Here is a 16,321-nt window from a genome sequence, read left to right as displayed (position 1 = left end):
TTAACATTAAATAAGATGGCAGGAAGTCTCAGTTCTATTCTTCAGTGTCACTCTACTGGCCTCTAGATGTTACTGAAGAAGAAATAACTTCCCCCCTCCCCTCTGCTACAGTTCACTCAGTTCAGATCACTGAACATGGGCAACCTGTGTTGACTTATTTTACAGAGTCATTTCAGTCACTAAGGTAGGGAGTGAGGAGTATTGAGGCCCCATGTTTTAAGTCCTTTCAGATCCCCTCAGAATTATAGACTGTGATCCTGAGCTGATCACTTTTTTTTTTTTTTTTTTCCTCTCCCTGTGCCTCAGTTCATATCAAATTAGAACTGTATAGACCATTGTCCCCTTGTCCTTTGTTGCAGCATTGTTGCATGAAAGCTGCTGTGACTCGGGTCTTTGTCAGTAATAATTATACATTACACTGGGTTCTTTTTCTTATGGCAGTCATTTGTAAATATTTTTTTTAATTTCAGAACTCTTGCTGCTCTCTATTCTTGTCACTCTGTGTAGAAAAGTGTACCCACAATATAAAATAGAAAAACTAACCTATTAAACAAAATACTGTCTGGCATTAGAAGAAAATCTGGGAAAATTTAAGTTTTCTTGAGTGAGGGAGGTCTGTTATACATGTCTAGGACATAGACTTTAACTTTAGTGGGATGCTTTTTTCCTTTTCACCCTTTCTTTGGGATGGGGGAGGGTTCTTTTCCGATTTAAAAACAATTTTGAGAGAGATCATGGTGAAAAACTGTTCACATCATTGAATTGCTGTATTGTTTTGAGCTATGTTGGCTTTATTAAGGATTGTAATCTTTGTTTTCAATAAAGACCTTGTTAAATAAAAAGAAAGAAAAGAAAAATGTATCCTCAGAATATAGGTAGGCTTCAGATACTAGACTATTAGTTCAATAGTGTATTTTGGAGGTCTCAAATTCAAATCACTAAGGGCATGACTAGAGACTCCTTTGTAATACATTGGAGGTGGGGGGACTTCTGAATTTCTTCTCAACTCTGCCCCAGAGAAGTGGGACATAGTGACATATCTTTCAGATTTTCCACTGCTGCTTAAGGATTATGTTTTGTCTTATCCTTCCTGAGCAGTACATATAGTGTACAGCCAGGACTGAAGTAACAAGGATGGGTATACACTTCTCCCTCCATATTCGGGCCGGTTCTGCCCCTAATCCCCTGGCTATTTTAAGCCCTCCCTTACCTGGTGGTCTAGCAGGTTTTCGGGGCAGGAGCGATCTTCCCACGCTCCTGCTCCATGCAGATCGCTCACAGGAAATGGCTGCCTTGAGCTCCCGTAGTCTCTCGAGCCATTTCCTGTGAGCGATCTGCACAGGGCAGGAGCTTGGGAATATCGCTTCTGCCCCGAAACCCCGCTAGACTACCAGGTAAGGCTTAAGGGGGGAGGCTTACAGGGCTTAAAATATCCTGAAAAATAAAAATGGGTTTTTGGGTTTAAAATCGCGAATAACCAAATCCGTGGATGCTGAAACCGCAGATTCGGAGGGGGAAGTGTAAATCAATCTTTGTTTTACCCCACAAGCTTGCAATCATAGAACCACAGATCAAATGGTCTTTTTCTGCTATCAGTTTCTATCTAGTCTGCCCAGTTATTCCTGTCCACCTCAGGGATAGTTCTCTACTGTAGAAGCTTGACCCCTTACAAGATATTACAGCTTTACCAAACAGCTTTTGTCGACTTCCTCAGTTCTTCTTTATCCCTAGATTGATGACACAAAATTCCATCCCAAGTGTAACATGCAGACTTTCCCACCTTGCCTGCTATCAAGTTCCTCAGTCCAGATCTAAGTGGCCAGTTTAGATCAATATAGCCATGCTATTCAGTACCCCACCATCACCAGTCCTTCTACTTAGACCTGTCTATAGGGCCTGATCTCTATAGGGATATGTATGCAGCACATTTCTTTGTGAGTGCCTCCGGCCCTTACCTGTAGTGTATCCTAAATATGTACAAAATTACATTTTATGTCAATCTTATGTTGATTTGTAGCTGCTCACATGGTTTAAATTCTCAAGCCCCACTCTGGAATTAAATTCTGTGGCATGTATCAGGAAGGTAGTACTTCCATAATCTTTTTGGCTGGTCAACACTTAGTTTGGCATTAATAATAAAAAGTTTTGCTGTCGGAATTAAAAGTGCATGAAAGTTCATTACATCTCTGATCTTTTTCTCTCCCACAAGCAAGGCTGAAATGGTCTCGTAATATCCATTTCCATGCAGGCGTCGAGTCGCACCATGGCCACCTCCTTCTGACAAGGTCTTGCATACATGGACCTCAGAGCTCCCAGCTCAGACTCTTTCCTGTTCTTTACACTTTTATATCTACAGGTTGGTGATCGCTGCTATGAGGAGGGAATGTATGATGCAGCTAAACTGCTCTACAATAATGTCTCAAATTTTGCCCGTCTGGCATCTACTTTGGTGCATCTGGGAGAATACCAGGCAGCAGTGGACTGTGCCCGAAAAGCCAACAGTACTAGAACATGGAAAGAGGTACCCTGAAATGTCTCTTATTTTTAGTGTGCAAGGATATGATGTCCATATAGAACTGAGACAAAAGTAGCATATGTCTCCCTTCCTCTTAATAGGTGTGCTTCGCTTGTGTGAATGGGACAGAGTTTCGACTGGCTCAGATATGTGGTTTGCACATAGTAATCCATGCTGATGAGCTGGAAGAGCTGATCAGTTATTATCAGGTAAGACTTGATCATGAAAACTGGAGTTAAGTCTCCTCTTTCTGCTCCTGTTTCAGTAGTATAAAATACACGGCATGCCTTGGTCTTAATGTAAGTTATATCTTGTCTGTTATTTTATTAGGATTTTCTTGGCTAAGTTCCCTACTTAACTGTCTGCTTCTCAACATGCAGTATTTGTGTGGGAGATGGGGTTATAACACTGTCTATGCTCTTGACTCACCAGGACCGTGGGTATTTTGAGGAGCTGATCTCGCTGCTGGAGGCTGCGCTGGGTCTAGAGCGTGCTCACATGGGGATGTTCACTGAACTTGCTATCCTTTACTCCAAATTTAAACCCCAGAAAATGAGGGAACATCTGGAGCTCTTCTGGTCTAGAGTTAATATACCAAAGGTTAGAAATGATACGTATTTCTGTCCTACTGCTGTACCTGGAGCTGTGAAGGGAAATTCAGTACACAGTAGTTAACTTTCTGTGCAATGAACCTCAAATAGATTATTATCATCCATGTTAGGCCAGGTCAGACAAATAGAGTTACATCCCCCTGCCAGCACATGGAGCATAAGGAATAAACAGCTGATCATTCTTCTTATAGAGAGTTGCCTCCAGTTCTGCAGTGTTTATCTATCTCCAGCAGATGGTGCTGACAGGTGGACTGATGCACAGCAGGATTGCTAGGCCACAGGGCAGTGATCTCCAGGCCATCCTCGCCTCCTGGCAGAACAGGATACTAAGCAGACTCCAAGGGCAACAGTTTCTTCCTTGTTGCCCCTTAGTGGGCAGTATGTACGATAGCAAGGCGGGTGCATTGACTTTGGAACTGCGAGTGCCACCTTGTTGCATTTGTATCATTGCTGAGAGAGCGCTGCATTTGTTACAGGAAAATGCATATGGGTTATCAATTGAGCAACAGGAGGTCACTTTTTTGTTTTGACTGAATTTAGAAGGGTCCATAAATTGTCCTGCTGTGAAGGAAGAAGAGGAGTAGCCTAATGGTTAGTGCAGCAGCCTGAGAACCTGGGGAATCAGGTTCAGTTCCCAGTACGGCTCCCTATGACGCGGGTCAAGTTACTTAACCTGCTCCACTTAACCTGCATATAATACATAAACTGCTTTTGATTTTAATCATAGAAAAGCAGCATATCAAATCCTTTCTCCTTTCCCTTTTCATGTTCTTTGTACTGCAGAGTCTGCTTTTGGCAGATGTCATGTTCTGGATCCTACAAATTGCAGGGTTTTATCTCTTTGTATGCTATGTTACAGGTCCTCCGTGCTGCAGAACAGGCACATTTGTGGGGTGAACTGGTCTTCCTATATGATAAATATGAGGAGTATGATAATGCCATAATCACCATGATGAGTCACCCAACAGATGCCTGGAAGGAAGGACAGTTTAAAGACATCATCGCCAAAGTAAGTTGAAACACTGACCATGGAATTGACAGTTCCTGTTCTCCATGATTTGTTGCTTCAGGGAGAGTTTGCTGTATCTTTCAGATTAATATGGCTTGTGACTCAAGACATGTTTGAAAGAGGGCCATCCTGTTTCCTATTCCTAGATTTAACCTTCAAAATCTAGAGCAGTACTAATCTGCTCTGTTTAAAACTTTTTTTTTGTTTTGGGATTTTAGTCTGCATTTTTGAGGTCTTGGAGCTTCAGAGGTCTCCAGTATTCCTGGGGCACTTCTGTTTGGGAGAAGGAGCAGACTCTGTGTCTGCAGCTGGCAGAACAGTCCCTCGGGTAATTGTTCATGACAGATGTTTGCTGGTGCCCAAAGACCACAATCCTCCAGCTTCCATCCAGCGTCAACTGCCAAATGCACAATGACGCCAGGACAGAGACCTCCCTCCCACTAATAGGGGGAAGGCTGTTAGACTAAATGGAGGCCTGGATGTTAATCGCAACAGACAGTACAGGCTCAAATTTGCCCAGCCTTTGCCAAATATTTTCCTGTCCTCTATGGCAAAAAGGCCGGAGAAAGAATGGGAATGCAGGAATGGGGGATGGATGGGAAAAGATCTCACAGGGACGGGAAATTGAGTTCCCGTGGAGATGGGGAAAAATTTGTCCCTGTGTCATTCTCTAACTTGCACCCAGTCTCTGGCCTCTGCTAGCTGTTTTTTTTTTTGTGATTAAGCTGCAGCATGAATCGGTAGATGGAGTTGACTAACCCTTTCATACTCCTCTGTGCAGGTGGCTAATGTGGAGCTGTATTACAAAGCCCTGCAGTTCTACCTAGATTTCAAACCGCTCCTAATCAATGACCTGCTACTGGTATTATCGCCCAGATTGGATCACACCAGAACAGTTGCCTTTTTCTCTAAGGTGAGCTTTGGCGCTAGGTGACTAATATGTTTATGGACGTGTGCTCCACAGGTGCTGAAGATGTTTGGCTGGTGCCCAGACACTAGAATATCCTTTGTAAATCAGATTCCCCTGCATTGGGTTCACATTGGGTGGGGGTGGGGGGTGTACAGGAGCAGTCTCTGAGTGGCTGTTAACTCTTGTATATATTCACTGGAATGGGTTTCCTGAACACTAAAACCTGCAAGTGAGGAGATTTGCTCCCAAGTCCATCAGCCTGTATATTATATAACTTCATTCCAATATGCTGCTTTAGGTGAATCAGCTGCCACTAGTGAAGCCATACCTACGCTCTGTGCAGAACCACAACAACAAAGGTGTGAATGAGGCACTGAACAACATTCTGACAGAGGAGGAAGACTACCAGGTAAGCAGAAGCTTAGAGATTGTGATCAGCATAGTCTCAGGCACTTTGCCTGTGCCTGGTTTCCATCAGCTTTCCCACTCCCAGAGCTGGTGGACTGAGTTGGAGACCTCTGTAACTAGCTGAGTATTCCCAGGAGCTCCTCATGTTGGAGCTTAAAAGATAAGTAGTCCTAGACTGTGTTGAAATGGTGCCACTCGTGAAGGAAAGTGACTGCTGGTCTCTCTCCCATCCAGGGCTTGCGGGCTTCAATTGATGCATATGATAACTTTGACAACATCAGCCTGGCACAGCGTTTGGAGAAGCATGAGCTGATGGAGTTCCGCAGGATTGCCGCCTACTTATACAAGGGCAATAACCGCTGGAAGCAGAGCGTGGAGCTGTGCAAGAAGGATCGACTGTATAAGGTCAGCTAAAATAATTTTTCTTTTATGAGTTAAAGAAGTTAGAACAATGAAGTCATAAGTGTGTAGAGTTCAGTGGTGAATATGTAGAGTATATAATGTTTTTTCAATTTCTTAGCATATGGTTTTCTTTACAAAGCCAAGGACTGCTGCAGAGATTCCATTACATTCACTCTAAAACACAAGCATCCATAGTTTAAGCATGTATCAGAGTGTTCCTTCAGATATTTGCTCTTGATAGTCTTCTCAGCTGCACTTGTACAGTCAGCCTAGCTCCCTCTCGGGAGACTAGAACCACAGGGTATACAGCAGCTGAACAGAAGGGAAGCCAAAAGACAACATTCTGTTCTTCTCTGTCATTATAGTAGAAGTGGAGGGGGAAAAAAGTTTGGTCACTCTAGTCGCCTCTGTTCTAGGTACTGCTTTTTTAAAGGAAGTGTGTAGCACCATGTTCCCATGGGTTCTTTATCACAAAAGTGTAGATAGGAGAAAAGGGCTACATGGCAGGGCTGTAACAGCAATGCGGCTGGGGAAGGAGGAGGTGTATAGAGCAAGGCTGGGGCAGTGGGGTGGGTGGGAGAGATGAAAAATTGGGATATTGGGATTTATTAACCATCTTTCTGAAGAGATTCACCCAAGACTGTGCATAGCAGATACAGCTTGATATAAAATTTGCAATTTTGTTAACAGTATGACAATAGTAATAAAGTAAATCAATAAAGTGAACTTCCTAATAACATCTCATTGATTGATGGGTGCATGATTGCTCTAGGTTGGTTTTTGTTTTGTGTTTTTCTTTGTACTGGATAAATGGGTTGTTGTTTTTTTTAAATCTGGCTTATTAAAATAAACAAATGAAACATCATAATAGGCAGCATGGAGAAACATTTATACATTACAGATAAGCCACAGTACAAATGAAACACTTTAATAGGCAACATATCTATGTTTATGATTGTTCTGATAAAATACATTAGTTCTAGGACTGGATTTTAGTTAAGATAAGATGTGAAGATCTTTAAATCAATAGCCATGCCTGTATTTTTTTCTATATGTCACTAAAAGGTCACGGCAGAGGGGTTGGTGAGCTAGGTTGATTTATTAAATTATATTTATTGTATTAGATTTTGAATAGTATCTTTCATTGAATGATTTGTTAAGTTGTGTTGTTATCAAGTTGAAACAAATGTAGAGGTGGGGTATAATGATTTTGTGGAACAGGGGTACCCACACTTTTTTGGCTTGCGAGCTACTTTTAAAATGACCAAGTCAAAATGATCAACCAACATTAAAAATACTAAACATATACCTCCTCTTTTACTAAAGTGCTTTAGTGTGCTAAATCGGCTAGCGCGCCTTAGTAAAATTCCCCCATATTTATTTCTATATATACCAATTGCACATCTTCTGTCCTCCAGACCTCATTCCATTCCCCAACCAACATATCTCTGTCCCTCCAGGAGTCCAACTTTTCTTCCTCTCTCCTCCACACCCTAATGGCAACATGTCTCCCTCTCTCTCCCTCTTCTGTTATGATCTTGCATCTCTCTGTTCTTCCTCAGGGACTCTCCCCTCTGTCTCTTCTGTCTGCACCTCACATAGTACAGCATTTATCCCCCCTCTCTTCTGCCTCCCGTTTGTTTCAGGTTTCTCCCTCTCTCTTCCTTCTGCTAACATTTTGAGTCCTCCCACCTTTGATCCAGGTCTTTCTGTCTCTCTCACTCTCTTTGTCTTCTCCCTCCCTTTTGATTCACGTCTGCTTTTCTGCCCCTCCTCAAGGCCCTTTTGTCTCTCTCTCTCTCCCCCACTCTGATCTAGCATCTCCAAGGCAACCTCCATCCCACCAGGGCCCTTGCAATGGGCACAGCCTTATCCCGACATGCGGGGCCTTACCTCCGCTGCTTCCCGCACACAATGACTGTCAGAATCTCAGACAGGATCGCAACTGTTAGTTCTTGCCTCCGTTCTTCCCTCATGGCCTAACTACCACAGTTAATTACGGCAGCCTGCAGAGTGAACTTAGCAGGCTGCTGTCGGCCTCTCTAATATGTTTCCTCTGATGCGGTCCTGCACCTCCTCTGACGTCAAGGGCGGGACCGCGGCAGAGGGAACGTGCTGTGGAGGCTGACAGCAGCCTGCTATATTTGCTCTGCAGGTTGCTGTAATTACTTTAAAGGTGAGACAGTGACCATGGGGGAATGCTAAAGAGGCTAGGGAGAAAACTGGCTCTGCAATCTACCGGTGTTGCCTTTGTGATCGACATTTTGCCCTGGGCACCCCTGCTGTGGAGTATAGTGGAGAGGTTGACAGAGCAGGTGAGGGAGGGGTATACCAAGAAAGGGAGGTGTGACCTCTCTGGGGTGGGGTGGGGTGGGAAGGTTGAGATCTTGATTTTCAGTAGATGTTTAGCTGCTTCTCTTGCTGCTGTAGGATGCTATGCAATATGCCGCTGAATCTAAAGATACTGAACTGGCAGAGACCTTGATGCAGTGGTTCTTGGAAGAAGGTAAAAATGAGTGTTTTGCAGCCTCGCTGTTCACTTGCTATGATCTCCTGCATCCGGACTTGGTGCTAGAACTGGCCTGGAGGCACAACCTCACCGACTTCGCAATGCCTTACTTTATCCAGGTGATGAGAGAATACCTGACCAAGGTAAGCAGTGCTGAGAGTGTGCTGCACATGTGATATAGTGAGAAATTTTGCCACTGCTTGACTGCAGTAAAGAGTGAGGTAGGGTGAGGATGATTGGGGTACGATAGGGTGCAGAAGCCCACTGTGATAAGGTAGGGGAGGGGGGCTATCACAGGAACTAACTGATTGACTGCAGTGAGAGATGTACCACTGTTTCAGTGCTTAGTAAAGCCATGACTAGAAGTATATGACTAGAAGCACAATGTATATGATCACCTCTGGTTTTTTTAGAGGGTACATGGTTGCTATGTTTGTTAAGACTTAATATACAGTACTCCCCCGATATTCGTGAAGGTTCCGTTCCAGGAACCCCCGCGAATCTTGAAAAACTGTGACTATGGTTTTTCATGGGGGAGACGCGGGGATAGGCAGCAACATAGCAGCGGCAGCCACTGCCCAGCCCGTCAGCGAGTCTGAAAAATGCTGAACAGAAAAGCATGCGACTCGGGCACCTCACAGGAGGTATGCGCTCCAGCAAGGAATCTCAGACCAGCTGTGTGTGCATGAGGCAAGAAATCCAGTGGGGGGGGAGACAAGAGAGGGCAGCCGGGAGCGCCTGCGAGTGAAGGAAAAAACTCGCGGTATGATCCGACCACCTCTTCTGGGCAGTTGCCAATGTTGGTTCCTCAGCCAAAATGGCTGCCGGGACTTCTCCCAACAGCCTTGCAAGACTGGCATGGGAGGTCCTGGTTGCCATTTTGGGACTGGCAGCCTTGTGAAGTTCCGGCAGCCATTATGGCTGAGGAACCAACAGGGGCAAAAGCAACTGGATATCGCTTTTGCCCAGAAAAGGCTGCTAGACCACTAGGAGATCTAAAAGGTAGGCCCAAGCAACCAAGGGCAGAGGTACCACTAGACTACCAGGGCATTTAAAAGTAAGTGGTGGGGGGGGGCAGCAGCTGGCCTGGGAAGTGGTCGAGTAGCTTGAGGGGGCGAATAGTGATTGGGGTGGGAGTTGGGGAAAGAGTTTTAGTTTCAGCTGAAAATGCACTGACTGATTGGTTTCAGTGCTGAAACTGAAATTCGGTCAACCTCTCATCTGGTCCTATCCTGTCCATTTCAGTGGTTGTGCTGATAGGAGGCTCCATGTCACAATAGTGCTGAAGTGAGCCAAAAATAAGTCTTCTGGTCCTAATTTATAAATCTGACTTAAGCCATTACATAACATTGCCGGTTGGATTTATAAATGCATCGTCCCAAAACTGAGCAAACACAGTGCCAGCTGCTTGTATAATTAAATATGTTTCTTTAATGAAACTTGTTGCCAATTTGGAATTGTGAGGCTTTGTTTTGTTTTTATAGAGTAATGTTGGTCCTTTTGCATTTGCTGTTAAGCTCTTGCAGTCTTTGCAGCAATGACCCATGTTTCTTCCTTCTTAAAAGACCAGTTAAAATGCCTCATTTGTATGACGTGGAGAAGCACATGCCAAACAGACTGCTGACTTAGCAGTGTTAGGACACTCTGCATAATGTTTTAGCTATCTAGATAGATTGCTAGAGACTTCTGATCCGTTTGGTATTTTTGTTTCTTTAAAACCTCTCTTATATTAGTGAGGACAGCACACCATATGCATTTCTTTTTTTTTCCCATGTAGGTGGATAAACTTGATGCATCAGAAAGTCTCCGGAAAGAGGAGGAACAGGTAGTTGAGCCCACACCCATAGTGTTAGGTAAGAAATGTCCAGTCTCAATGGGACCTACTTTAGACTCATAAGAAAGGCAGGTCTGGTTCACTTCCACAAACTGATGTGGTGTTGTGTAAAATGTGTATGCTAGCAGTTCAGAATGGACAATAATATGGATTTGCATCATCCACAAGGAGATGTTATAGCAGAAGTCTGTAGTAGAATGTAATCATGACATCCATCATAGCTGGGTTTAAAAGGAGTTTGGACAAGTTCTTGAAGGAAAGAACATAAGAATTGCCATCTCCGGATCAGACCCTGGGTCCATCAAGTCCAGTGATCCGCACATGCGGAGGCCCCGCCAGGTGTACCCTGGCATAGTTTTAGTCCCCATATCACTGAATGCTTCTAAAGGGAGATGTGCATCTAGTTTACCCTTAAATCCTAGAACGGTGGATTCTGCAATTACTTCCTCTGGGAGAGCATTCCAGGTGTCCACCACTCGCTGCGTGAAAAAGAACTTCCTGATATTCGTCCTGGACCTGTCCCCCCTCAGCTTCAGTCTGTCCTCTTGTCCGTGTCACACTGGACATTGTAAATAACTGCTTTCCCTGCTCCATTTTGTCGAATCCTTTCAGTATTTTGAAAGTCTCGATCAGATCCCCTTGCAGTCTCCTCTTCTCAAGGGAGAACAACCCCAGTCTCCTAAGTCATTCCTCGTAGTTCAGGTTCTCCATACCTTTCACTAGCTTCGTTCCTCATCTCTGCACCCTCTCTAGCAGTTTTATATCCTTCTTTATGTATGGAGACCAATGCTGGATGCAGGTCCATAAACAATTATCAATTACTTAGCCCTGGGGGTAAGCAGCAGGGAATGGATCTACCAAGTACTTCCTTATAATCCAGGTTGGACACTGTTGGAGATAGTATACTGGGATCAATAAACCTTCAGCTTGAGCCAGCATGGCATGTCTGATATGTTCCTAATAGCAGGGGTTATTTCCATATGACATTTCCTGATCAATTATGTAGCCACTGGTCTAAAGCTGTCTTGTCAGCTCCTATCCTTAACACCCTGAGAAGGTCTACGTCAGATGCTTGATGCACATAAAAAGGAAAAGGTGCACAGAGCAGTCCTGCAAGAAGCCAGGTTGAGATGATTTTTTTTTTTCCTTCATCTGTTCATTCTCTCCTTTCTATTTCAGGCCAGCAGCTCATGTTAACAGCGGGTCCCAGTATGGCACCACCGCAGGGAAACTTCCCCTATGGCTACACAGCACCTACAGGATTCACACAGACGATGCCACCCACCTACAGTTATAACATGTGAAAAGAAAGAGCCACCGAACACACTTCCTCTGCCCCATGAAAGTACACACGTTGGGACCCGCCACCAGGCATGACCTTTCCCGTGAAGAGCACACAAATCTAAGCGGCACTGCTGAATGTGACACTCCTCCTTGGGAAGCACGCTCTCAATTTAGAGGCTTCCGAGTGTGGCGCTCCCTCACTACAAAGAGTGCGCTTATCTTAGGCACTTTTATTTATGACTTTTACTCATTTATTGCATTTCATACTGTTATCACTAGTATTACTGTGCTGTTTTGAACTCTTTAAATTTTGGAGGCACTGATTCTAGGCCAGAGCTAGTGCTAATATGTGCGAGTACTGTATGAAGTGGCCCCCTCCCCACTACAGACATACAAGAGTGCAAAATAATGCAGCACTGAGAGGTAGCAGAGAGGAAGGGGTGGTCTGTCTTCTGGTGTTACTGGCTTATGTTTACCATTTTTCTGGGAGATGCTGCTGTGTTTGTCATCATAGAAATATGGCAGCCCGGCCTGTGTTTAACTTTGTAGCAACTAACCTCTGCAGAGGGACTGTCTGCTTTGTGGCATGTGCTATTACAGCACCTTGTGTGTGTACTGGGGCATGCATGATGTGTCTGACATATCTGAGGGGAAGATGTGCACAATACATATATATAGTCTGTCACTGAGCCAACCATGTGCTCAGCGCAGTAAAGTACTGAAGTATTTAATATGCTTGGGAGGAGAATTCCTGGTGTCAAACTTCAGCTGTCCCTCAGTCTGGAAATGAAGGAAAGGAAGGGATTGTCCCTGGCATGCAAACATTACAGCTTCCAGACATATGTCACAGACCAGAGGGTGCTCCATTCCATATGTATGTGTGTTCTTTCCTGTCTGATCCTTTCCCTATGCACTCAGAGAATGCCAACAGATGGACATGTTGTTGCTTTGTGCCACCTTTCCAATATATTCTTAATATTTTATGTACTGAGGTTAGATAAGAATGTATAATTTATGGTTATAAATCCTGTGCTAATCATGGACATTATAAAAAGAGATACCAGTTATAAATGTACACTGATGTATTGTCATTTTCTATATCTCTGACCTATATGTGTGTTTGGTTTTAAGTAATTCTGTCTTTTGTGGGGGAGGGATTGGCTCTCTGGCTGCGTCGGTCAGATTGACAGGAGATGGGCGCTAATGCTCTGGTGTGATATGAGAATGTGTAATGACTGGGTACCATCGATACATTTTAGACTGATCTATTCAAGAATGCCAGTGTTCAGGAGCAGCTCTCCCTCAGCTGCACTCTGTTAGCAGGGGGCACTTATTGCATTCTGATTATAAATGCCTCCTCTCACTGCTTCTGATGCAGGGAGCAGCATGAAGTCTGTACATTTGTGCATAAAATGATGGTATGTCTCGGCTCAAATGTTACTGTGGAGAACCTGTTTTGAGTTTTGGCTCCCTTTAGGAAGTGGTGTTGATTTGTGGCAGTGTGTGTGGAATCGTACTGCAGGAACGTTGCTACCTCAGCTAATCTGAGCAAAGTCCATAGCCCGCTTTCATTTAATCCCACCTCTGGGTTCTGTAAAAGGTTGAGTCTGGTTGCAACCTCTGACCTCTAAACAGGCTTCTGTGCTGATAACAGACCAAGCTGGTGGCTAGGGTTGCAGTAGGCTTCACAAGCTTTAATGGGTGCAGTGTGATAATAAGCCAAAGGTGATGTGAACAAGCTTTTGAGAGAAGAACAATCCTCTCTTTCAATCCATCTGAAAGTGCACTGTTGGAGGGGGGAGTTCAATAGAGCACCTAGTTACAAGAGAGCTGGGTAGTTCTGCTCTGAAAATTTTACTAAAACTTGCATGGTTACTTTGTTTCTGCAGCTGGACTGCTTTTTTTTTTTTTTTTTATAATTTTTATTGAGCAGAAAATACTGAGCAACCACAACAATGCAATAGGGAACATGAAGCCAGCCTGGTGCCTTGGTCCCCTTGTGTGTATCAGTTGGCGAAATCTCCATTTGATTCCTGGTTAGCCAGGATAATGTGATGGGAATGTCCAAAGCTCCTTGGGGAGAGAAGAATATCTGTGCGGTGATGACACCAAATGACTGATATTTAGAGCCCATGGGTTATAGAATATTGGAAGGAACCCTCTTATATAAACCCTGACCCTGGACGCTTGCATTGATGACTTGACTAAGGCCCTCCTTCTCTATCCTTAATTCTGCTTTGCTCAGTTACCGATTCCGAGTTTGCACTTAACTAATGCTGACCATCTTATGTCAGCCATTAAACCCTATGTATCAGCTCCTGCCCAGGACTCGCTGTGCTAGAGGAATAGATTTTCTCATTGCCCCATCCTCTTCTATTCACTGCTTCCATATTTCACTGTCTGAGCTCAGCTTGATGGCAGGAGCCATTAATTCAGCCTTTCAGTAAGTGTTTGTGTGAAGCAGTCTTAGGCAGCCTTCTGCAGACAGGCTGTTTTTGCTCAGCAACATCTAATTTAACTACCTCAAATAAATCCTGGCTTGTACAATATTCAGTTTAAGGAGGCTTTGCTGCTTTAAAAGCCTTCAGGTCCCTGTGTAACTTTCAGGCTATAGATAGAATCGGTACCTACACACACTTTTTCAGATTGTATGTGTATATTTACAGTATAATCATTCTTTACTCCAGGGGTCAGTATTAGTGTCCAGTTCTGGGTCAGTTCTACCTATGTTATAGTACTATGGCCACTGATAGGAAGGGTTAGTAATTGGGCTGATTAGGTGTCTAGTAGGTTATATACACCTCACACACTGCAATCAGATTCCACTCCAAGGAGGATGATTAGTGACCAGCTTCCCAGCAAGGCTGCTCCCAGGAATTCAGAGGAATTGCAGGTGTGTGACTTTCAGTGCTTGTCATAAGCCTTTCTGTCCCTTTCATGTTGCGTATGACTGTTGCATGTAGGCCTCAGTGGGCCCAGGCTCTAGTGTTCTGTTATTTGAGGCTGAAGATTATTTTTCCAAAAGGGCTAGAGAGAAGCTGTATAGACTTGTGTAATCTTTTTCTAGTAGGGGCCACATTTTATATTTTGTTAACATTCGGAGGGCCAAAATACACATGCACTCATGCTCTTTCTGAGAATGACACACTGAGAACAAAAATTGAATTAATACCTGTGCTGGCAGGGATGCCAAAGAAACTTTCTGCTGAGTCACTGTGGCTCACTGACAGCTGCTGCCTCTGCACCCAGAGGTTGTGAGATCAAATCCCAGTGCTGCCCCTTGTGCCCTGGGCAAGTCACGTAATCCTCTGCCCACCACTTTGAAATGCCAAAGCCACAAAAAGGTGGTATACAAGTCCCCAGTCCCTTTCCCTCCTGGCACTCTTGCAGTAACCCAAGATTTCAGCATCAGCAGCTAGAAGCACCCTGACAACTTCGGGTCACTGCAGCAGCACCAGGAAAGAGGGGAGCAGCTCAGCAGGGAATTCCTTTGGAGCTTTGGCATCTTCGCCAGTCATTTAATGGGTTAAGTGCAGGTTTGGAGAATATGATTATGTAGGTTTACTGCTAAAGCAAAGAAAAGAGCCATCCGAATTTACATATGAGGAAGATGCCAAGGCTCATAGAAAACAGGTTTGAACTTTGTGTACAACCAAAGTTAGGGACCTTCAGACCTGCATCCTTTACCTTCTTAGAATGACTTGTGTAGCTGTGGCAAATGAGTTATTCCCAATCTATTCAACATGTTTTGAACAAGAAAACTAGAAATTTATTTCTACAATGAAGATTTTAATACTTAGCATTATATGATTTATGCTGGCAAACATCTTTCTCTCCTTGCAGTTATGCCAAATTAGGTTTCATTAATAAGAGGCCTGGGGATAAAATCTATGGAAAAGATTAAATATATACTCCAATGTTCACTTTTTTGTAGCCCTCCTCCCCATCTTGTTCCCTCACCTGATTGCTTGGATGCCTGCCTGCCTTAATGCTTGTTTGGATTTACCTTCCTGCTGCAAAGCTTTGATGGATCCTCCTTCCCTACTGTACAAAAGTCCTATGAACTCTGATGAAATTTCTGCTTCTCTGCTGCAACTAGTCACCACAAGGTTGAGTTGTGCTGCACTGGACATTAAAGTTGGTTTGCAGTATTAAGTCTTGCAAGACTTGATACCAATTGCCCAGCCTTAACTTCCAGGATCATGCAGCTCAAACTCCTGTCAAGACCAGTTGCAGCATGGAAGCAGAGATCCTATCGGAGGACTTCAGAGCTTCTGTGGGCTGAGTTCTGGACCGTGAACCATGGGTTGGACAAGCCGCCTGTAGTCAAATGCTTCTGGGTCACTACAGATATGAAAATGGGAACAAATATGGTTGCAAAGAGAGTTTTCTGTCTGGATGAAGCAAGCTGGTAGGCAATGTTGGGATCATATAAATTGGAATGCCACACTGGAGAATTTTTTTTTTTTTTCTTTACAGTTTGCCTGTTTTATTTTTATATTTTTCTATCTGGCTCTGCTGCCATCTCTTCCCCCTCTTTCTTTTCAAAAACAAAGCAGTCTCACAACTGCTACCAGAGGGAGGAGAAGATGCTGTCTCTTATATAAGGTAACGTGTAGAGGTACAGTTCAAGGGTTATGATATTTGTTTCCTCAGCTGGACAGTATAGCACTCTCCTGCCTCAGGTACCTATACTGTCTTCTAATTAGATTCTGCTTTAACTAACTCCTAATGATTAACGCCACCTAGGATTTGTTGCAAGCATTTAAAGGGAAAGGGGGTTATACAGTCTGATAAATCAAGTATTTATCATTGTGAGTGTAATATCATGGGACAGAA

General features: G+C 43.9%; 1 protein-coding gene across 5 annotated transcripts in view; it reads left to right on the top strand.

Annotated features, from left to right (window-relative positions):
• CLTCL1 (clathrin heavy chain like 1) overlaps positions 1-12,557 on the top strand; it is a 107,741-nt gene extending 95,184 nt beyond the window's left edge. For all 5 annotated transcript variants that reach the window (XM_033954422.1, XM_033954421.1, XM_033954420.1 and 2 more), the window contains 10 exons: positions 2,357-2,521; positions 2,617-2,724; positions 2,948-3,115; positions 3,986-4,135; positions 4,917-5,048; positions 5,344-5,454; positions 5,688-5,858; positions 8,286-8,507; positions 10,142-10,217; positions 11,378-12,557. In XM_033954422.1, coding sequence (XP_033810313.1) covers positions 2,357-2,521; positions 2,617-2,724; positions 2,948-3,115; positions 3,986-4,135; positions 4,917-5,048; positions 5,344-5,454; positions 5,688-5,858; positions 8,286-8,507; positions 10,142-10,217; positions 11,378-11,502 — 1,428 coding nt within the window. In that variant the 3' untranslated portion in view covers positions 11,503-12,557. The remainder of the gene's footprint in view (positions 1-2,356; positions 2,522-2,616; positions 2,725-2,947; positions 3,116-3,985; positions 4,136-4,916; positions 5,049-5,343; positions 5,455-5,687; positions 5,859-8,285; positions 8,508-10,141; positions 10,218-11,377) is intronic.
• Positions 12,558-16,321: the final 3,764 nt, after the last annotated feature.

The sequence above is a fragment of the Geotrypetes seraphini genome, chromosome 8 (assembly GCF_902459505.1).
Source record: "Geotrypetes seraphini chromosome 8, aGeoSer1.1, whole genome shotgun sequence".
Taxonomy (NCBI): domain Eukaryota; kingdom Metazoa; phylum Chordata; class Amphibia; order Gymnophiona; family Dermophiidae; genus Geotrypetes; species Geotrypetes seraphini.
This window is presented reverse-complemented; position numbering and strand designations above follow the sequence as displayed.